This window comes from Atractosteus spatula, chromosome 8 (assembly GCF_055471065.1).
Source record: "Atractosteus spatula isolate fAtrSpa1 chromosome 8, fAtrSpa1.hap1, whole genome shotgun sequence".
In the NCBI taxonomy this organism is placed as follows: Eukaryota; Metazoa; Chordata; class Actinopteri; order Semionotiformes; family Lepisosteidae; genus Atractosteus; species Atractosteus spatula.
This window is the reverse complement of record NC_142713.1, coordinates 61276889-61295981: the sequence shown is the minus strand read 5'-3', so window position 1 is coordinate 61295981 and position 19093 is coordinate 61276889. Positions and strand designations below refer to the sequence as shown.

Sequence of the window (19093 nt, the reverse complement as noted above, 5' to 3'; positions counted from 1 at the left end):
TTCTTCTAATGGCAGAACCACTCTGATGATGTGCCAAAAACCCCACAATACTACATTGCGTGTTCCGTATGCATTTAGATATTGAATACCAAGCTACAATATGCAGTGCTTTTATTACAAAGTTACTATGGTAGGGCTTTAAAAAGTACAGGCCCTACACATTTTGTGTCTCCTTTAAAACAACATGGTAGGATGTTACTTTGAGATATCAAGATGCCTTTACGACCAGACACGGGCATATCAAGGGCCAACCTAACACTTAACCTGAACACCTAACATCAGTGCTTCTGGCCGGAACAGTTTCAGCATGTTTCAGTGATAGCGCTTCTCCCCGGCTGAAGGACTATGTGGGTGTGGATCTTCCTGCTGGGTAAATTTGCTCTGGCTGTGCTGGAGAAACAGGGGTGCAGGGAAGATACTGTACACACTCTGGTAGCAGGGCTTCCGAAGTGAGGAAGGGTCATTCTTAGGAAAAATAGCCACTATCATGTGAAGAAGTTATGAAGTGGCCCATGAATACATTTGTTTGCCTGCTTTATTTATGCTAATTGTAATTGGCAATGAGAAATGCTGTGAGCAGCTGTTATATGTATGGAATATGAGGAATATTAAATATTCATAGTCTCGTGAGACACCTGTGGATGTTCCCTGCAGTAACCGCACCTTTTTGAGTTGGGAGAAAACAAAACAATCGTGGGGCCAAAAATGAACACGTACAGTAAGATTCTATTAAAATTCATGAAATGTACAATGACAATCAGTACCAAAAGCTTCCATCTTTTCAAGCAAATGATTATGATCAAATGATCGGATAAGACTTTTATGCCATGTTTTTTCAGGTATTCTTAAACCTAGTGGTGGTTTATAGTACAAGCTTTATTAATCTGTCCTTTCCTTCTGATGGGAGGCCTGTAAAGACTCCCTATTCCCATCCATAATTCACAGTGAAGAGCTGTATCAGTCACATGCACTACCAGTCTTCACTGATCCAGCCTTCTGTAGCTGGGGAGAGAGTTTCCATAAAAACAAACATGTCCTCACATCGATTTACTTTTAGACTGAAGCTACCAGATTCATTTCGGATACTGCAGTACAGGAAATCAGCCTCAGATTTCAGAGCCTCTGGGACTTCAGACCATCAATACAATCTACGTTGTGTGCTTGTCACTAGATTGCAGACCATTCAGAGGAACTGTAGATATATGAAGCAGCTGAAAGAATCACAAAAGTGTTTGTGTTGTCAGGCTTGAATATCAATTTATCCATTCTAGACCCCAGCTGAATAAGGTCCCCGCTCAAAAGCAATTTGCATCTGTCTATGGCTGTCACAGGAGCACAGCTAAAAATACCTGCCTCTTGTTGAAGTCCAATGGGTTTTCTGGTGAAGTAAAACAATACCATAGTCATGCAGTGGGCCAGTAGGTTTTTGACATAGCATCCCACACACTGAGTTTTAAATGCTTCACTGGAAGCTAAGAGAGAGGGATTAAGATTGAAGATTGCATCAGTCATTTTGCCAGTCTAAAAAGAGAGCTTGTGTCCACAGTAGCATCCTTCATATTTTTTAGGTAATGCAACTGCAATGCAAACTATTCTTTAAGATCATTAACAACGAAACCGAAGAATCTGGCAGGGTGTGCTGGCGGCACAGTAGAACCTACAGAAGAGAGCTGCCAAAGCAGAGGCAGAGGTGAACTGGAAAATAAGATGGCAAGGACACTAAAGCAAAAGGGAGCTCTGAGACTCAGAACACCAATGACGTCAGTTCGCAAAACGGTGGTCTTCACTGCGGCTGCGTAAAGGGCTTGTAGTAGCTGCAATGGCCACTAGGTAGAGCTCTTTAATTACTATATTTATTTCACGTGTTGATTTGAAATGTGAAAGTTCATTTGAGATATAGAACATAAAGAAACCACCTTTTAAAATTTTAACCAGTAGCGCATTTAACTGAGGGCATTTTTATAATTTGAGGAAGTATTGTGGCTAGTGAACTTTAAAATATTTTTTCGAGATTTTGTCATCAGAAAACGATCGTTTATTTACGAATAATGACACTGCATTTTCTATTAGAAATAAATTGAGAGAAACTTTAACAAATACGGAACCTGTGACCGGGGCTATTATGATAAATGCAATGCTTTGTGGAGAACTATTTTTGTACAGCCATGCAGTTCGAAGGTCTGGAAGAGGCTTTGTAACCTGGTTTCTACAGAAGTTTCAGATTTTCTTTGCTGTGATTTTTTATATCCCAAGGTGAGAAAACAAGTTTTAACTTTTGTGCAGTGCGAAAGTGAAGGGTGCTCTCTGGTCTGTTGTTTCAGGGTGAATTCGAGGTCCGAGTCATGGTCAGTTTTCTGACCGCTGCTTGTGGTGCTTTATTGCCGGACCAGGAGTCAACATGATAAAGAGTGCGGCCTAACACACAAAAACCTGATACAGAGAAATCTATGGATTAGTATATACATATTCCTTTTTGTGTTGGCATCAGTATCACTGTATCCGGAAACTCCCTTTTCCTTTTATATGCTACACTGGTTGCCAAATGAAGAGAGTGTACAGTACAGCAAACGTGGCTTGAATTGTTTTTATTAATTCACTTCATGAACTCTACTAGAGCCATGTGTGTGAATTTAGATGCCACGAATGGCTGCTTGCAAGATGGGCTGAATGGTCTCCATTCTTTCTGCAATTGCTTAACACTTGAACTATACTATAACTATATTAGAATCTAAACTGAGATATACACAGGCATCTTACAAATAATCAAACCTTGGCCATACTGTACCTGTTCGTCTCTGTTAACGATCAGCTGGCCCTTCACCAACGGCTACTGTACTCCCCATTACCTGCAACTTACATCTGGCAGCCCACTGAAGCTCAGCAGGTGTGAGCCTGGTCAGTACCTGGATGGGAGACCTCCTGGGAAAGCTAAGGTTGCTGCTGGAAGAGGTGTTAGTGGGGCCAGCAGGGGGCGCTCACCCTGCGGTCTGTGTGGGTCCTAATGCCCCAGTATAGTGACAGGGACACTATACTGTAAAAAGGCGCCGTCCTTCAGATGAGACGCAAAACTGAGGTCCTGACTTTCTGAGGTCATTAAAAATCCCAGGGCCTGTCTCGAAGAGAGTAGGGGTGTAACCCTGGCATCCTGGCCAAATTTCCCCCTGGCCTTTACCAGTCATGGCCTCCTAATAATCCCCATCTTTGAACTGGCTTCATCACTCTGCTCTCCTCCCCACTGAGAGCTGGTGTGTGGGGAGTGTACTGGCGCATCATCCAGGTGGGGGCTGCACACCGGTGGTGATGGAGGGGATCCCCATTACCTGTAAAGAGCTTTGAGTGGAGTGTGCAGAAACATGTTACAGTATGTAGTGTAAGGATATAATAGTAACCTTCATCAACATCATCATTCTTGTGCTAATTGACTTCTGATGCAAGAACGGGTTCAACTTGAAGAAACCAAACTCTGCACTTTGTAATACTTACCTCCTACTTTGACTTATGTCTAGCTTAGATCTCCATGCATGCTTTCAAAGAAGAGAAAATTGTACATATGACTCCACGTTTTATTCCTTTCTGAGCAGTGGAAAAAATCGGTAGCCTTTAAGCTTTAACAGCTGTATTAGGGATGAGGAATGTGCTTTGTCACTATTATTTTAAAACAATTATTTCAAAATGAAACTGGAAACAAACCATAGACTGTCCTCTTACATTTTTTTTTCATTTCATTGCACAACATTTCTAACCAGGAACTCTCTCTGCTTTCTATGCATATCTATAGAATCACCAGCGGCTAATCTTGGCCTGCATATTCAACAATATAATCTGCTGTGATCGTGTTCTAGGATAAATTGCTGTTCTCTTTCGCTTTCTTTCTTCAATCAGAGTATCATCTTTATCATGTCAAATAGTTAATTTAGCCTGTCAGTTGATTTCTGGTCTCAAGCAATTCTTGGGTACTGATAATACAGTAAAGGGAGCTTAATCTCTTCAGCCTTGGACACAGGAGAATGAGAGGAGATTTGAGTCTATACCACCCTTAGGGGTATCAGTATGGCAAACCCCAGGGAATGTTTTGCAGCCAGCAGTGAAACAACAGCATGGGGTCACAACTGGAAACTGAAAGGGAAATGATTTGAGATGGAGATTGAAAAATGTTTTTACACAAAGAGTTGAGGGCGTCTGCAGCTGTCTTCCCAGCCAGGTAGTTGAGGTGTAAACTCTGAGCACTTTTAAGAAATGACTGGAGTAAATTTTAGTTCCATTCAGCTACTAAAGCTGGACTAAAGAAAGACCTTTCTCTTATTTGCAAACATGACATTCTTATGTTCAGGTTATGAACTTCATGGAGGATTCAATACTTTTTATAGAACAGGTGTTTTAGAAACAATAACCATGAAGTGTTCTTGTATACTTACAATATGACATTAATGAGCAATGTCTGTGAATTGTCTACAAAGTTTAATGATTTCGTTTGTTCTACTCCACTTGCATCTGGGGTTAGCTAAACATTATAAGAAAATGATGTGTGTGTCAGCCACCACAGATTAAGCAAATAGACAATCAGTTTTCTGCAGCTCTTAGTGTTCTAAAACAAGTGTAAAGGAATAAGAACAAATCAGGGTCAGCATTAAATCAGGAAGCTCTGCTGACACCATCAGTAAGTGTTCACAACCTCTCCTTCTCTTACAGATGGAAAAGACGAGCAGCCGAGCACCACACCTGAAGGTGAGTGAGTGATGTTCTGTTTTCAGTCAGCTCCTCCCCAGAGTTCTGTAACCTGCAGCACCAGCCGACAAGTGAGTTTCAGGAAGGGCTGAGAGAAGACATGGAGGCAGTGCTGATCCGGGTCAGGGAACAGCCTGGGAATGAGAAGGGAGTAGCTTTCCCAGGAGTTCAGTGGAAAAAATAGATATTTTATTTCAAGTGAAAATTGCAATTGTTCAGTCACCATCACCATTCCAATTGTTCTTCTGTTATTAAATCGCATGTTCAATCTGTGACCACTGTTTGTCCCACAAGCCACAAATTCTTGCCTGTCTCTCCCATAAGGGGATGGTCAGTTATGCAAAGACAAATTAGAGGAAAAACAGTTGCATCCTACTCTGTCACTGCTCTGCAACTTAAAAACCTGGAAAAAAACAACTGATTTTGTTCAATATCTCCTCTGTGTAGAGATGCACATACTGTACCTGTATGCAGTTCAGTAAAACAACAGTAATGGACAATAACTGCTGTATTAGGTAATTTTCAGAACACAGATGTTAAACATTAGAGCAAAGAACATTGACAGTCTTCTATTTTGTTATTATTATCACCCCTTTACTTATTTTGAAAGAAACAAAAATAAATACAATTAAGCAAAGCAAGACAGAGAGAAGGAGTTTAAAAAGGAGTCAGGCCGAACTGTCACCCACTCAGCTTCAACAGCAGCGAGGGCTGGAGTTCCTGGGGTCCGAACTGGAGGAATCCTCACATTCCCTTCCTCAGGAGGCTAGAGGGAATGTGAGCTGAGTGATCCCAGCTTGTTGACACAGCTGGCAGACGTGACATGTGACAAGAGTGATGGCATTCTATTCAGTAGGCGCTGATGTCAGATCTGGCCCTCTCTTGTAACCCTGACCTTGAAGTCCATGGCTCTCCAGCAAGATGCACATTCTGAAGCACAGGGGGCACTGAACACTTACTAATGCTTCCTCCACTTTCACATTGAGAACATCCGTTTGCATTGAATTAGAATCCTTCTTCAATGAGAATGATTTCAAATGGAAGATAAAAGTAGCTACTGTATTAATATGTTACCCATTTCTCAGTAATATATAAACATACTTTGTGAGAAACTGTGGCTAGGTTTTGATTACAGCAGTTAGTATTATTGATGAATCAGAGTTAATCAAATGTATTCATAATTCACTAATGTGGCCTCATAGGGAACCAGATTGTCTTATTTTTAAAAACTATAGACAGGAACCTGTTTACCTATCAAGGAATAAATCTTGGAGTTTAAGTGAACTGCGAAGTTTAAGAGATCATGAGGAAGGTTAGACCCTAACTTCTCAAACTTCTGCTCACCTACAGTACCTATATACAGTAAGACTTCATTTATCTTTCTTGCATCCCTCTCACCTCCCCATCTACACTCTTCTAGCAGCTCCCCAGCTCATTCCTCAAAATAGTGAGCCTTATCCTCACAGCTGGGCTGCCACTCCCTCAGCTAGGTGAGTCAGGTTAAATATTGTACTCTCTACACACTGTACTTAGTCCCTCTATTGCATTCATTAAGATCTAAACCGACTACTGAAATCCTACTTGTTTTCATATTTCTGTGATTGAATGTAGTACAAAAAGGAAATAAAAACTTCTACATGACTGTTTAACGGGATTGAAATGAAAATGTTGTTGTATTTCTCACATTCAACACAGACTGGTATGTTAGGCTGTACCATCATCTCCAGATAAATGTGGATTAGACCTCTGTGTTTTTGGTGACAGTCATTTATTTGTGCACTGTATAATATCTTCTGTAAATATATTTCAAAGCCACACATGAAATAAATAAATAGAATCATTCTCCATTTTAAGACGTGCAATAAGATGAGAGAGACAGTGACAGGATATCATTAATATATCCTTGGGATTTAATGACCTTTAATTCTGTAGGTTTAATCTATTGTTTTATTTTACACTGATGCAAACCAGATGAATCTTAGTGACAGGATACAAGTTAAAGCTCTTTGTCATTCTCTTTTGTATTGAGACTGAACCAGTTACCAGCCTTTCATCTTAATACAGGGGGTTCTTATCTACCCTATGAGTCACACAGGTTAGCTGCCCCCACCACTGGAAGCTGGGCAATTTGCCTGCTGTTTGCCAGTAGGAAAACAGACTGCAGTCAGGTGTCTGTTTTGGATCCTAAATATAAGTATTCAAGATGCATACTGAATACAGTACATACAGAATATACTGTATACTGTATATATCTTCCATTCTTAGCATGGAGTAGACTGCTTTCATACAGAGCGTGTGAAAGGATATATTTGTGGTTGCTAATTAACTGCTTATAATACATTAATAAAGGCAGATCCACAATTTATAGCTGTAGCAATTTTTTTGTACATTAAAATTCCTGTAGCTAAAGCAAAAACTACTTAAAAGTATTGGGCTTTTCATGCCAGCATTTAATGAGTATGAAGAACAAACATCATCACCTCTGCTGCTCATATACTGTACATGTACTTTTCAGACAAAATTTCATTTTCATTTCCTTGTTTTTTGTTCTTGTTCTAAAGTTGCCTTCTTGCAATTTCGCTGTGCTTTGATGTCTGTCGGGCGTTGGAATCTTACGCCATGGCTAGAGTGAAATAGACATAGCCAGGGACCTTGTGTCCCATCTGCAGATTTCATCACTGAGGTCTTATTGAAATCAGTCCTGTTGCCATCACTCAGTACAGAGCACAAAGGTGTCAAAGACTATTGTCCTTGCTGCATCTCTGTGAGTGCTTCCACCCCGAGAATTTCATGTCAGGTCTTCTGCAAAATATTCAGACACTTCTCACACTATACAGTACCTGACCAGTCTTGGCCATAAAAGCTCGTCGCTCTTTCAAAATTGTTGGCCTCTTGGTATCCTCCCCTTCTTGCTTAGTCTTCCAGTTTAGAGGGACAACCAGATCCAGGCAGGTCTTGGAGGGAAATTCGGGGCCTTTGAAATTGTTTATGCCCGTTCCCCGATCTGTGCCCAGAGTACTTTCTTGGGGCTCCTGGTTGAGTCTCTGTTTTGAAAGGCATTACCCAGCATAGGAGGCCTTTAGGAAGATTCTAGAATATTTGGTTCACTTGGATGTTGTGTGGTAGGATGGGTAGGATGTGTAGATACATAAAAAAGCTAGTATAATGCATTTTAATTCCAGATTATAGCGCAACAAAAGGAGAACATTTTGAAAGGGGCTGTAGACTTTCTATAGAGACAGTAGGTGTATTTATTCTGAAATCATGTGAACCACTATTACTGTACACAGACAGAAGGCACTCAAATAATGGGGTGGCTCATTAAAGTGCATCTAATTTAATTTGGTTTGCCACAGCAAAGGGATTTGAATAATTATGCAATCGTAACACTATAATCAAATTGTAACTATATAAAATTGGAACTTTTTTCTTTCATGTGCTTTTTTTTTATTTTGAATGTGTGAAGTAGGTTGTGCATATACAGTAACAAATGCTAACTGCCACTTCAAAGCAACATGACTGCAAACTGTAAAGCTGTGCGAGGTCAGAATATTTTTGTAAAGCATTGTATGTGTATGCTTTGATATCGTACTGTTGTAAAACAATGTATGTCTGCATATAGTACTAAGGAAAGAAAGACAAGATATTAAAACCAGTGTGAAACAAACTGTGTTTGTTGCATACGTAGCTACAGAACAATCTGAAACCCCACCCGAGAGCTCTCCTTCCCCAGGTTGGTGAGAGTCTGCTGTGCTGTGTCTTCATCAGCAATAACACTGACCACCATACAACCACACTGACCACTATGTGTGTGTCTCCTCCTATTTCTTCCCTTCCTGTCTGTCCTTGTCTGATGTTTTTCTTTGTGTGCATTCTATTTGCTCACCTTTTGTACGTTATTCCCTTGGACTCTTTCCCTTCCTGAACTAGCATAGTCCCAGCTTTTCACTATTACTTTTTTTCAAAAACTGCACATGCTCACGCACTTAATGTAGGCTTTGCTTCTTTCTATGTTCTTGAATAGCTTTGATGATTTGTGTTGATCAATGTAGGCCTGCTACATGATGTGATGTTTCCACACTTCTGTGTGTGTATGAGGTACAAAAAGGAAATAAAGACTGAAAATGCAGTTTATTTTTTCATGTCTGGTAAAGCTGTCCCTTCATCTCAAAGTGAAGGTGGGGGTGGAGCCTTTATATTCTGTTGGTGGTGATTGATCTGTGCAGTGTGTGATATCAAACATACAGTAAATGGACACACGTATTTAGATGAAGCAAATAAAACACATTTACTTCATCTTCAGCAGGAGTTGGTTTTCTTTTCACTTCAAATCTCAATTAAAGGGCAACTGCCCTTAAAACATTATTTTCATATATCGGGGTTAGAAAGAATTAGCATTGATTAGTGCATTTCATAAAACGTGCACAGTAACTTGTAAAACCTCTAATTGACATCACAAAAGAGATGAAATTTCCAGTAATGCAGCACTGTGTTCTATGATTCAGAATGAGGCAACAAAGCGTCCAGTGACGTGTTGTGGCCCTGTGAACCTGTAAACAAGCAGGCTTGTGATTATATGTCGTTTAATCCAGTAGTATTATTGCTCTTGATTTCGAGATGGTTTTGCGGACAAATAAAACTTACTTGTTAACTCTGCATGCGGATCAGCTTGGAATATTTCTGTGGTGAAATGTCTGCTGCACAACCTCTATTTGTTCGCTCGTATATCACAGTACATTAGTCATTGCAGTGACTAGTGAGCAGGAAGGGCCGCATCACGTCATATTCCGTAGGAAGTCGAGTGTGAGTTTGCGTCAACATGGCGACTCACAGTGCTTTCACAAAGATGCACAGGGCAGGTCAGACTGCAGACCCCCCCCCCCCCTTTTCCTCCCGGGGGACTGCATTCAGGTGACAGGCATGTGTGGGACTGGTCAATTAAATAATTAGCCCTTAATTGACCTCATCGTCTTCCTCAACAGATTCTCAACATCTAGGAGGTGGCCCTTTAACTAGTGTTTTTTTCTGGAGTAACTTAAAGCCTCCAACCTTTAGGTGGTAAAAAACTATAGTAAATAAAAAACTTGCAGAAGTTCCCACCAAGTGACTTGGGGGCTCAGTTAAGGAAGGAGCGAGGCTGTGATAAATCAAGCAGGGGTGGGGGTCCCCAGGACCAGGACTGGGACCCCCTGATTGAGGGCGTGGTACTCAGTATATTCTAAGTCCATGAGCCACCAGGACTCAATCCCCCCCATAGGCAGAGCAGATCTGCTCCTGTCTCTCACATCGGGTCCGATAACCAATTTGTAACAGATGCAACAGATGCAGGGTCATACTGACAAATAAACCAGGCTTAATGAACAAGAGAGGCCTGAGTTTCACCAGGCATTTATTCCAGCTTTATTTCCTAACAAGTGCCTCATACACTGTAGTGTCTGGAGCTTGCCAAGCTTTAGTCCAAGAAATGTGTTTGATGCACAGAGCAAGCAGGAGAGCTAAAGGATGATGCACCTTTTAGCACCTCTGGTAAGTAAACATGTGCCTTACCATTGAACTTACTAACAAACTGAATTGATACAGTAAGTTAAACAGGCCGCACTTCAGTTCAAACATCTCTTTAAATCAATGCTTCCATGAAGTGTATTATAGCACAGAATTATAAGTAAATATATCATTGAGGAAATTCAACCTATTGAAAGTCTAGCCTGGTGAAAATCTAGAGAGTAAAACCCAGAAAGGAAAGACAAGAACAGTAGTTTCTGTCACTCAGCCAGACACCTCTAACCTGGCAAGACGTTACATCCAAACACAGTTCACGCATGATGGGCCATGATCATGACGGGAGACCCCCACAGAGATCAGCACGTTATCACGCTCCATCCTGATTGTTACTGCACTGCCAGCTCCACTGTGCCACAAGCTGAGCTCGCCACCTCGGCAACAGCAGCCTGACAAGGAGAATAGGGCAAAGCAGCCTTTGTTTCAGGCAAGGTGACGGGTTGGGATTTGACTGCTCAGTGCTGTATTGATCAAGTCTTGGGTCATCGCCTACTGCCCATCCTGTCCTGACATAATTCCAGCAGGACAGCGCAACCCCTCCTGCGGTCTGTGAACAACAGCTTCCTTGCAAGTTGAGAATGTGACAGTGATGCTGTGGATGCCCTACTGGTCACACTAGTGCCCCATTGAACACCTGGTGGATGAGCTGGGATGATGTGTGGCATCTAGGGTTCAGAGACCAGTGAACAGGCATCCCAAAAGATAGCACCTGCCACTTGTATGGCCTGGTGTAGATCTATACAGTATAACATATATTACTTGTATGTTACTAGGCTATGAATGTTACAGTAAAGACCCTGTTGCTCCATAATATCTCAGTGCATCTACTTCAGAAAAGGTCATTCTCCTGATAGCTTTGAGAACTTATTGCAGCGATAAGTGATACGCAGTATATTGATGTGATTAGGGTGCAAAGTACAGCAATCTGAGAAAAATAGGGCAAGTTTACATCAATAAATGGCTACGTGTACAGTCCGTCATCAGGCGAACAGTTCAAGGCCTAATGCTGAAGATCTGTACACCAACCTCTGTAAAAGAGGTTATTCTTCTGTGTTCTGATATCTGATGTATATAAGTTGTTTCTTTAACATCAGTAAGGGATTTTATGTCACAGACTGCAGACTTGCGGTCAGACGTGTAAAGATGAGCTGCAGTAGCGTTTGCTTGACTGTTCCCAGACCATAGCCAGTGAGCAACAATAAAGGGAGTCCAGAATAAAATATAACCCAATAGAAATGTGGCAGAAATAATGTTCAGCAGGACCACACTAGAATGTGGTGTCCTGATTTGATTCGTTTAAAGGTCCCAGATGTTTGCGGGACGATCACTCAGTTCAGCGTTACAATGATCTGGAAGGCTGATACTAAAGAGCCATGAATCCCATTCCAGGCTGCAGACTGCAACTCTAACAGGTCCTTTTGGGTTGAAGTAAAAAAGAAGAAACATTCTTAATCCTGATATTTTTTAAGCCATTGCAAATAGATCATTTGAACTGAAGTGCAGTACTTTAATTAAACATGAAATTAACATTAGTCACCCGTGTCTCCAATTTTCACGTTCTTGTTTTGTCTGGAATAATAGCTGTGCTTGTCTTTTGGTAGAGCCTTGTGTGAAAGCACAGTCTGAGCTGACTGATTTCTGAGCGTAACCCTGACAGTGTGAGTTGTGTGCCTGTGTCCTAACCTCTGTGCAGCAGTTTCCCTGTGAGGAAACACACTGCATCACCCTCTCTTTGTGTTTTTGCGCATACTGTATAACTGCATTCCTTTCTGGTTTGTCCTTTGCAGAATGATGGCTGGAAATTAACCTACTGTATGTCTTTGAATAAAAGAGTTCTTCTTTAATTTCTGTTGATGGACTAGTTCCTCACATTGCATGTATTGAGATCTACTCCTTTTCCCAAGGGAAAACCACATCCTTGTTTTTAAAAGGTAGGTCAAGCAAACAGTAAAAAATTAAATATTAGTGGAGTTTCCATTCCCTAAAGTATCCAGTGTCTGCATGTGCAGTTGTCATCTGTAGTAGGTTAATTCTGCTTCCAGCAAAAAATAGTTTTAATTACAAGCAAAAAAAAGATATTTAGTTTTTATTACAAAGGTTTATTTTTAAATTCTGTGCATTTAGCAGTAAAGGAAGTTTGGGGTCTCTGAGAATATGAGATGAAAATGTCAAGCAATTGTGCTGTAAATCCTATTGAGAATATATTCAGTTTTCTTGACTATTCTTTGTGTGATATGCTCTGCTTTAAGAGTGTGTCCTGAAATGCAAATTGTGATTCTTATTTAACTATAGCCTAATATATAGCTGTGGCAAAAGTATTTAGTATCAGCATGAAGACTGAGTACACTATGTTACCCTTATGAATAAGTAAAAGTTTGCTCCATGATGAATAGAGAAGAAAAACACAGCGTTTCGGCTGTGGAGCCTTCTTCCGGTGTGAGACGAAGAGGAAAATCGGCAGTTGATAAATAAAGCATCTCTTCCACTACTTTTCCATTTCAGGACATAGACCTATCCATTACCCATCCACAACTCAGTACTTCCGTCTGCAAAAACACACACACAGTACAGCCGCTTCCACCCCACACATAATAAAAACTCTCCCCCCTTTTCACAGCTCCTCAGGCTCCGACGACATGGATTTCCAAAACCAAGCCCTCAAAATGCACTCTTTTTTTTATTAACAGAGGATACCCCACCCATGTTATTGACCCCATGCTTTATCAACTGCCAATTTTTCTCTCTCACACACCCGAATAAGGCTCCACGGCCGAAATGTTGCGTTTCGTTTCTTCTATTTTCAGCAGGAATAAACGTTTACTTGTTCCTTTGCAGCCTACGCCTGCTGACGCAGCTGCCTGCTTGAACTACATTACCATTATGTTAAAATTCCAACTGTTCAGTGTCCTCATAGACAGGCGTTATACTGTACGTTAGCTCACCTCTCTTCGTGTAACCTGTATGTGAAGCTCCTGTTATTCAGCACACATTGTGTTTGCAGAGAAGGAAGAGGATGAAATTCTTGTGGCTATAACACCCCCAACACCACAGGAAGGTTTGAACCTGGTCTACCCTTTTGGCTGTGTGTGTGAGGTGATGTCCTTCAGGCTCTCCCCTGCCCATCTGGGAGGCCTTGTTCCTCACAGTCTGCCATACATGATCATGCTGGCTCAAAGCCTCAGGTTTGGTTTTTAGGAGCAGTTACAGTACACCCCACTCCCTCAGTGGAGGGCTGTAATACGACACATGATTGTTTTTCCTGGAAGGCTCAGACGCAGGGCGGAATCCCAGAAACCATGGAAACAGCTGAGCTGTTGTCAGCATGGGAGCTCTGGGAGCTAGGGAGCCGAAATTGTTGATGATACTCTTCAGCGTTCGATTACATCCTGAAGGTCGTGGGATCTGTAGCTTTCTGCTTGACGATTTTCCCTGGCTTCGCGTTCATAGAGTCAGGGGCTTGGTTAAATTCGAAGAAAGTCATATTCTTAAAATTGTACTGGCTTGTGTCTTTATACTTGTAAAAAGACAACTATCCAAAATGTGGTCCCCACAGAATTTCAGGCCCTGTTTTAGTTGGCTCTCTATGTTGGTGATTCACCATACAGCTTTAAAAATACATCTTGTTTGTTACAGGGTGTTGCATAGTCAGTTGATGAAATATTAACTAGAATCTGCAATGTGTATTTTAATCTTCAGTTAAGCGGCTCTACAAAGTTCCATACTATACCTAAACCAAATGTTTATAGGCTGTGCACAGTGGTTACTTGCACATGAAAATAGCACAGGAAAAAGGGGATGGGTGTAGAACTGGTATTCTGCTGCTGTCATACAGAATAGAGTAGTGAGTTGTGGTTAATCTCAATTATTAATAGTGAATTAATTCTCATCTGATGTTTCTATTTAAGTATACAGATTGCCTACTATATGTACTGTTGGCTAGGTCTAATGTCTCGTATCTAATATACATCGCACCCGACATTTTTATCTGCTCCTGAGAATGAAATCATTGTCCTTCTACAGCATGATCCTCATTTCAAAGCCTTGCTTTTGACATCTTCCATAGTGTGACACTTTCACAAGCCAGTCATAACCTCATGCTAAGTCACAACCACACTCATTGTTCAGAAGCTTCTTCCACAGCTTGCATCTCATGGCCGGACGTGTGGCTCATGTCACTTCTTCTGTGGTGCTGGGTTCAGAACTGAGTGACCTAACGTTAACATGACAGCAAAACATTCAGCCTCTGACTGAATCACCCCCTTTGTTGCAGATAAAGAGGATGATCTTGCAGCGAGCACCCCATCGCCTCAGCCTCCGCCAGGTTGGTAATTAGGAGCCATTATCTTTGTTTCCATTCTTCCTTGTGCTCTCATTCCTGTAGCATCTCCAGGGTATAAACAGCTGAGTTTCTCAAACTACCGAAGTTGCACTGGAAACACTGTATCCTTGCAAAAGCTACAGTCAACCCATTGAATAGGGATCGCACACAGATTCACTGGAATCAGTTCAGCACTGAATCTGTACTTCAATCAAGCCACAATCCTTTGTGGCCGTAGATACTGTAGAATTACAGGGATGAAGTTTTTGGATCTTGTTAGCCGATTCAGATGTGATTCAGGCTGCATGCAGGTAAAAAGCAAACCCAGTGAGAACAGACATGTAATAGGTAATCATATTAAACTTTAAAGGATGTTCATAAAATTCTGACAAAATATATATTTTTTTTCTTCTTTAAAAGTAAAGTATACATGATAAAGTTATGTGTCAAGACCAAACTGAATGAACAGTTCTGAAAATAAAACTCAAGAATTTGTGGACAAGATCCACAAAATATTCTAATTTGCAGCCTATAAATAGCTTTTTAGCTTAGATGTAATAATACTAATACCATGTTTGTGTTTCTATTATATATGTATATCATAGAATACATGCAATACAGTATGTGTATCTATATATACATGCATGGCATTTATATGTGAATGAACTTATTCATATACATATATAGATGCAAAATAATGCATTAAATACACATGTACGTGTACATGTAGTATACAAGCATAACTGTCTTCTGTTTGTCTTTGCTGTATATGCCACCTGTCATTTTACATTCATGCTCATTCCATATTCTCGTTACTTGGTACCGCTCAAACCAAGGTTAAATTCTGAGAAGTATGGAGGTCACTACATGCTTACTATCGTAAGCTATTCAATATTGCGCCTTTGCATTTTATTAAAGAAAAATTAATTGGTGAGGAAATATGTCCATGTTGATTTTGATCAAGTGTTTGAGAATTTAAATTCAGGTCACAGGGACTGTCATGCTGAAATGGACATGCGCAGACACAGTACTGTACATGCAGATTAAGAACAGGAATGCTGTCCTCTGGCAGCGAGACACAGAAAGAGCACATCTCTGTCTGACAGCATTTTAAAAGTCTTTATATTTATGCTTTGTTTTTCTCACAGATGATGGCAATGTCCCCCAAAAGAACAATGAGTTTCCTAGTAAGCGGACTGTTCTGTGTTAATCCCAGACTCTACCGTGTGTCAACCTTTAGCAAAGAAGCCTGATCTAAGCATCGATCATTAAAAGCAATGGACGTTGAATATCTGCTAACAGAATATTAATAGAGTGATATTTCCTCTTTTGTTCCGCACCTACTGACTGTTGATTTAATTACTTGCACATCACTTTTCTCTTAAGATTCTCTATTTTAATTCTTGGTAAAAGAACATTATTTCACTCAAGGGTCTGGATTTGGAAAAGTCTGTAATATCACAATAGATGTACTAGGTGCTGATCGGTTAAGCAGTTAATAAAAAAAAAATCCACCCACTTTTAGCTGATGTAACATTTGGAACAAATGCACAGGAAATATGCATCCCCGTTACTGACCTGTTGGATTTTAAGGCTGTTACGGGAAGGCTCTGTTAATTTAAATTAACTCTTGGAACAGTTCATTTTAAGTCAAGTTAGTGGTAGCTGTTCTTCACTCTAGCCCAGTCAAATAGAGTTGCTTTCCCTTGTTTCACGAAGTGAGCCCTTACTGAGGAGGAACCCGACAAAGAACTGAGAATTGTCTGAGTAATGTTGAAAAAGCAAACATCCTAAACTTCAATGAAAGAAATCTGTACTGTCCAGCATCCACACTGCCAGCTCAGATGAGCACACCAACATGTACCGTAGTAACAGCGAGGTGGCCAACCGGCCCTCTTCCGGGGCTCTGTTTTGTATTGTCTTGACCCAGTGGAGTAAGAGCAGAATGGAGATACAAAAACATAAAGGAAAGTAGAGAAATCTCTGCACTGACGAAGTTTTTAAAAGTTTTGGAAATTATTATTCCAAACATCCCTCTTCTTATAATACTGTACTGTATAATACAGCTAATACAATTAAGCATCAAAAATGGCTAGGTATTTAGATCACATATAAGATAATAATAATAATAATTGCTTACACTTATGTAGCACTTTCTGGACACTCCACTTAAAGTGCTTTACAGGTAATGGGGATCCCCTCCACCCCCACCAGTATGATGCACCAGTACACTCCCCACACACCAGCTCTCAGTGGGGAGGAGAGCAGAGGGATGAAGCCAGTTCAGAGATCGGGATTATTAGGAGGCCATGATTGGTTAGGGCCACTGGGAATTTTTTGGCCAGGACAGAGTGGTTACACCCCTACTCTTTTCGTGAAACGCCCTGGGATTTTTAATGACCACAGAGAGTCAGGACCTCGGTTTTACCTGTTTACAGTATAGTGTCCCTGTCACTATACTGGGGCATTAGGGCCATCATGGACCGCAAGGTGAGCGCCCCCTGCTGGCCCCACTAACACCTCTTCCAGCAACAACCTTAGTTTTTCCCAGGAGTCTCCCATCCAGGTACTGACCAGGCTCACACCTGCTTAGCTTCAGTGGGCTGCTAGCTTTGAGTTGCAGGGTGATATTGCTGCTGGCAATGGTCATTAAAATATATTATCAATAAGGGCACTAACGTATCACATCAGGGTTGTTCAACAGCTTTCCTCTACCGAAGCCTGTTTCCAATAGTTCTCTGAAGGCTCTCTGAAGTCAGCATCTACCTAAGCTGTGAAATTTTCAAAGTTTCTGTGTCATTTTCTGACCGCCGACAGCTGACACACAACACTGTGCAGGCATATACAGTTTATTACATGTGCTGCTTGCTTTATGTCTGAGTGCTTAGGGCTGTGGAAGCTATAGTATTATTTTGCATGATATGCTGTAAATTTCTTTTTATTTTCATTCAGACGATAGCCTTCCTGAGTCAGCCACTGGAAGAAAAGACTCAGGTAATGCTGCCTAACTCGCTTTCTGCCTCAGCTCACTGCAACGGTCTCAAAATCTTTTATTGGATCGGTCCAATACCATAGGAGCTAGAGAAGCTGCACCTATTCATTTTCAGTCCAATGCAAAGCACCTCAATGGTGCATTTGCTTAATTGGACTAAAAATGACAATAATCCACAATGAAAAAGTACTGTTCCCAAAAATTCTATAGATGAAGCTCTATTGCACAAGCTAAGTTCATACTGTAGAATGCTATGGAGTTTTTGGAAATAATAAATTTAGTAACTACAATTTTGTACTTTTTCAGAAGGGATGGGAAAATGAATAGGGCATGAACCATTTCTCCTCACGGTCTAAAGTCAACAGAAAGCTGAAGCTAATACAAGCTAATAAAATATAGTTAACAAACCCTGGAGCGAGGACCAGGCCTGTCAGGGATGAGTTCACAGCAGCTGGGAGCTCAACAACAAAACTGTAGCCCCAAATTCCTGAAGTAAAACAAAATGTTGGAAAATCTGCTATAGAAAAGAAGTAATTCAGTTTCGTCTGTACTCTAGTCAGGCTACAGTGACTGAACTTGGTTTTCTGAAATAAAGAGAAAAACAAAGGTAAAACTTTGGAAGAAAACAATACTTTATTTCGGGATTCCACGGTAAAGGCTTGCCAGAATGTTGGCATACTGTCATCAACTTCAAAACGATTTTTCAAAAGGTGATTTTAAGTCGCGGGACCTTATTTTAATATTCTTACTGAAGCTATAAGCATTTCTCTGATGCACATATGATTCATTCAAAATATACATCCTCAGGATCGGGTCCTGTTTTCAATGTAGCACAAGTGTTCCATTGCAGAATCCCCTGTGAAAAGACTGGAGGAGATGCCAGCACCGGCCTGGTGTCAGCCTGCAGTCCCCTGTGTCTGTGTCTGTGTCTGAGTCCAAGTCTGTGTCTGAGTCTGAGTCTGAGTCTGTGTCTTTTCACGGCAACCTGTTTTTCCCCTGCTGCCGAGCAGTGTGGTCCCTTGGGGAGGGCCAGCCCCCAGAGGATCTGGACAAGCACGAGAACACGCAGAAATCCTCCCTGCTGATAGAGAAGCCCCAGAGCGGCTCAGTCACCGTGGGTACGCTCCTGCTCTGCTCCTGGGAAAGACATCGGACAGCCAGGGAGGGGTGGGGGGAGATACCCTTCAGGACTTATACTGTAGGTCAACTTTCACCACCACTGTGTAAATTCATCAACCCTTCCACGCCTTTTAAAAGCGACAGTTTAAGGAGGGAATGAAACATCCTGCTGGACTGAGACTCTCCAGAAGTTCCAAGTTGTAAACCCAGTCAGTGACATGCAGTGATAATGTCCGGGTGGATGGGGGTGGGTGTTGTTGGGCAAAAGTCTCAGACATTTAGCTTTCTTCTGCAATTTTCACTCAATGATTGAATTCCTTTGTACACAACTGAAACACAATTTTGCGTTGAATTCGAACTGGCACGATAGCCATTTTGGT

General features: G+C 41.2%; 1 protein-coding gene across 8 annotated transcripts in view; it reads left to right on the top strand.

Annotated features, from left to right (window-relative positions):
• The window catches only part of mybpc1 (myosin binding protein C1), a 52449-nt gene that overhangs the window by 2620 nt on the left and 30736 nt on the right, over nucleotides 1-19093 (top strand). For 2 of the 8 annotated variants that reach the window (XM_088923040.1, XM_088923044.1), the window contains exons 2-7: nucleotides 4690-4725; nucleotides 13286-13339; nucleotides 14555-14605; nucleotides 15751-15789; nucleotides 17555-17596; nucleotides 18605-18712. In XM_088923040.1, coding sequence (XP_088779166.1) covers nucleotides 4690-4725; nucleotides 13286-13339; nucleotides 14555-14605; nucleotides 15751-15789; nucleotides 17555-17596; nucleotides 18605-18712 — 330 coding nt within the window. Of the gene's footprint in view, nucleotides 1-4689; nucleotides 4726-8413; nucleotides 8459-10206; nucleotides 10252-13285; nucleotides 13340-14554; nucleotides 14606-15750; nucleotides 15790-17554; nucleotides 17597-18604; nucleotides 18713-19093 lie in introns of all 8 variants that reach the window. The other 6 variants (XM_088923047.1, XM_088923042.1, XM_088923041.1 and 3 more) reach the window with 6 other exon arrangements.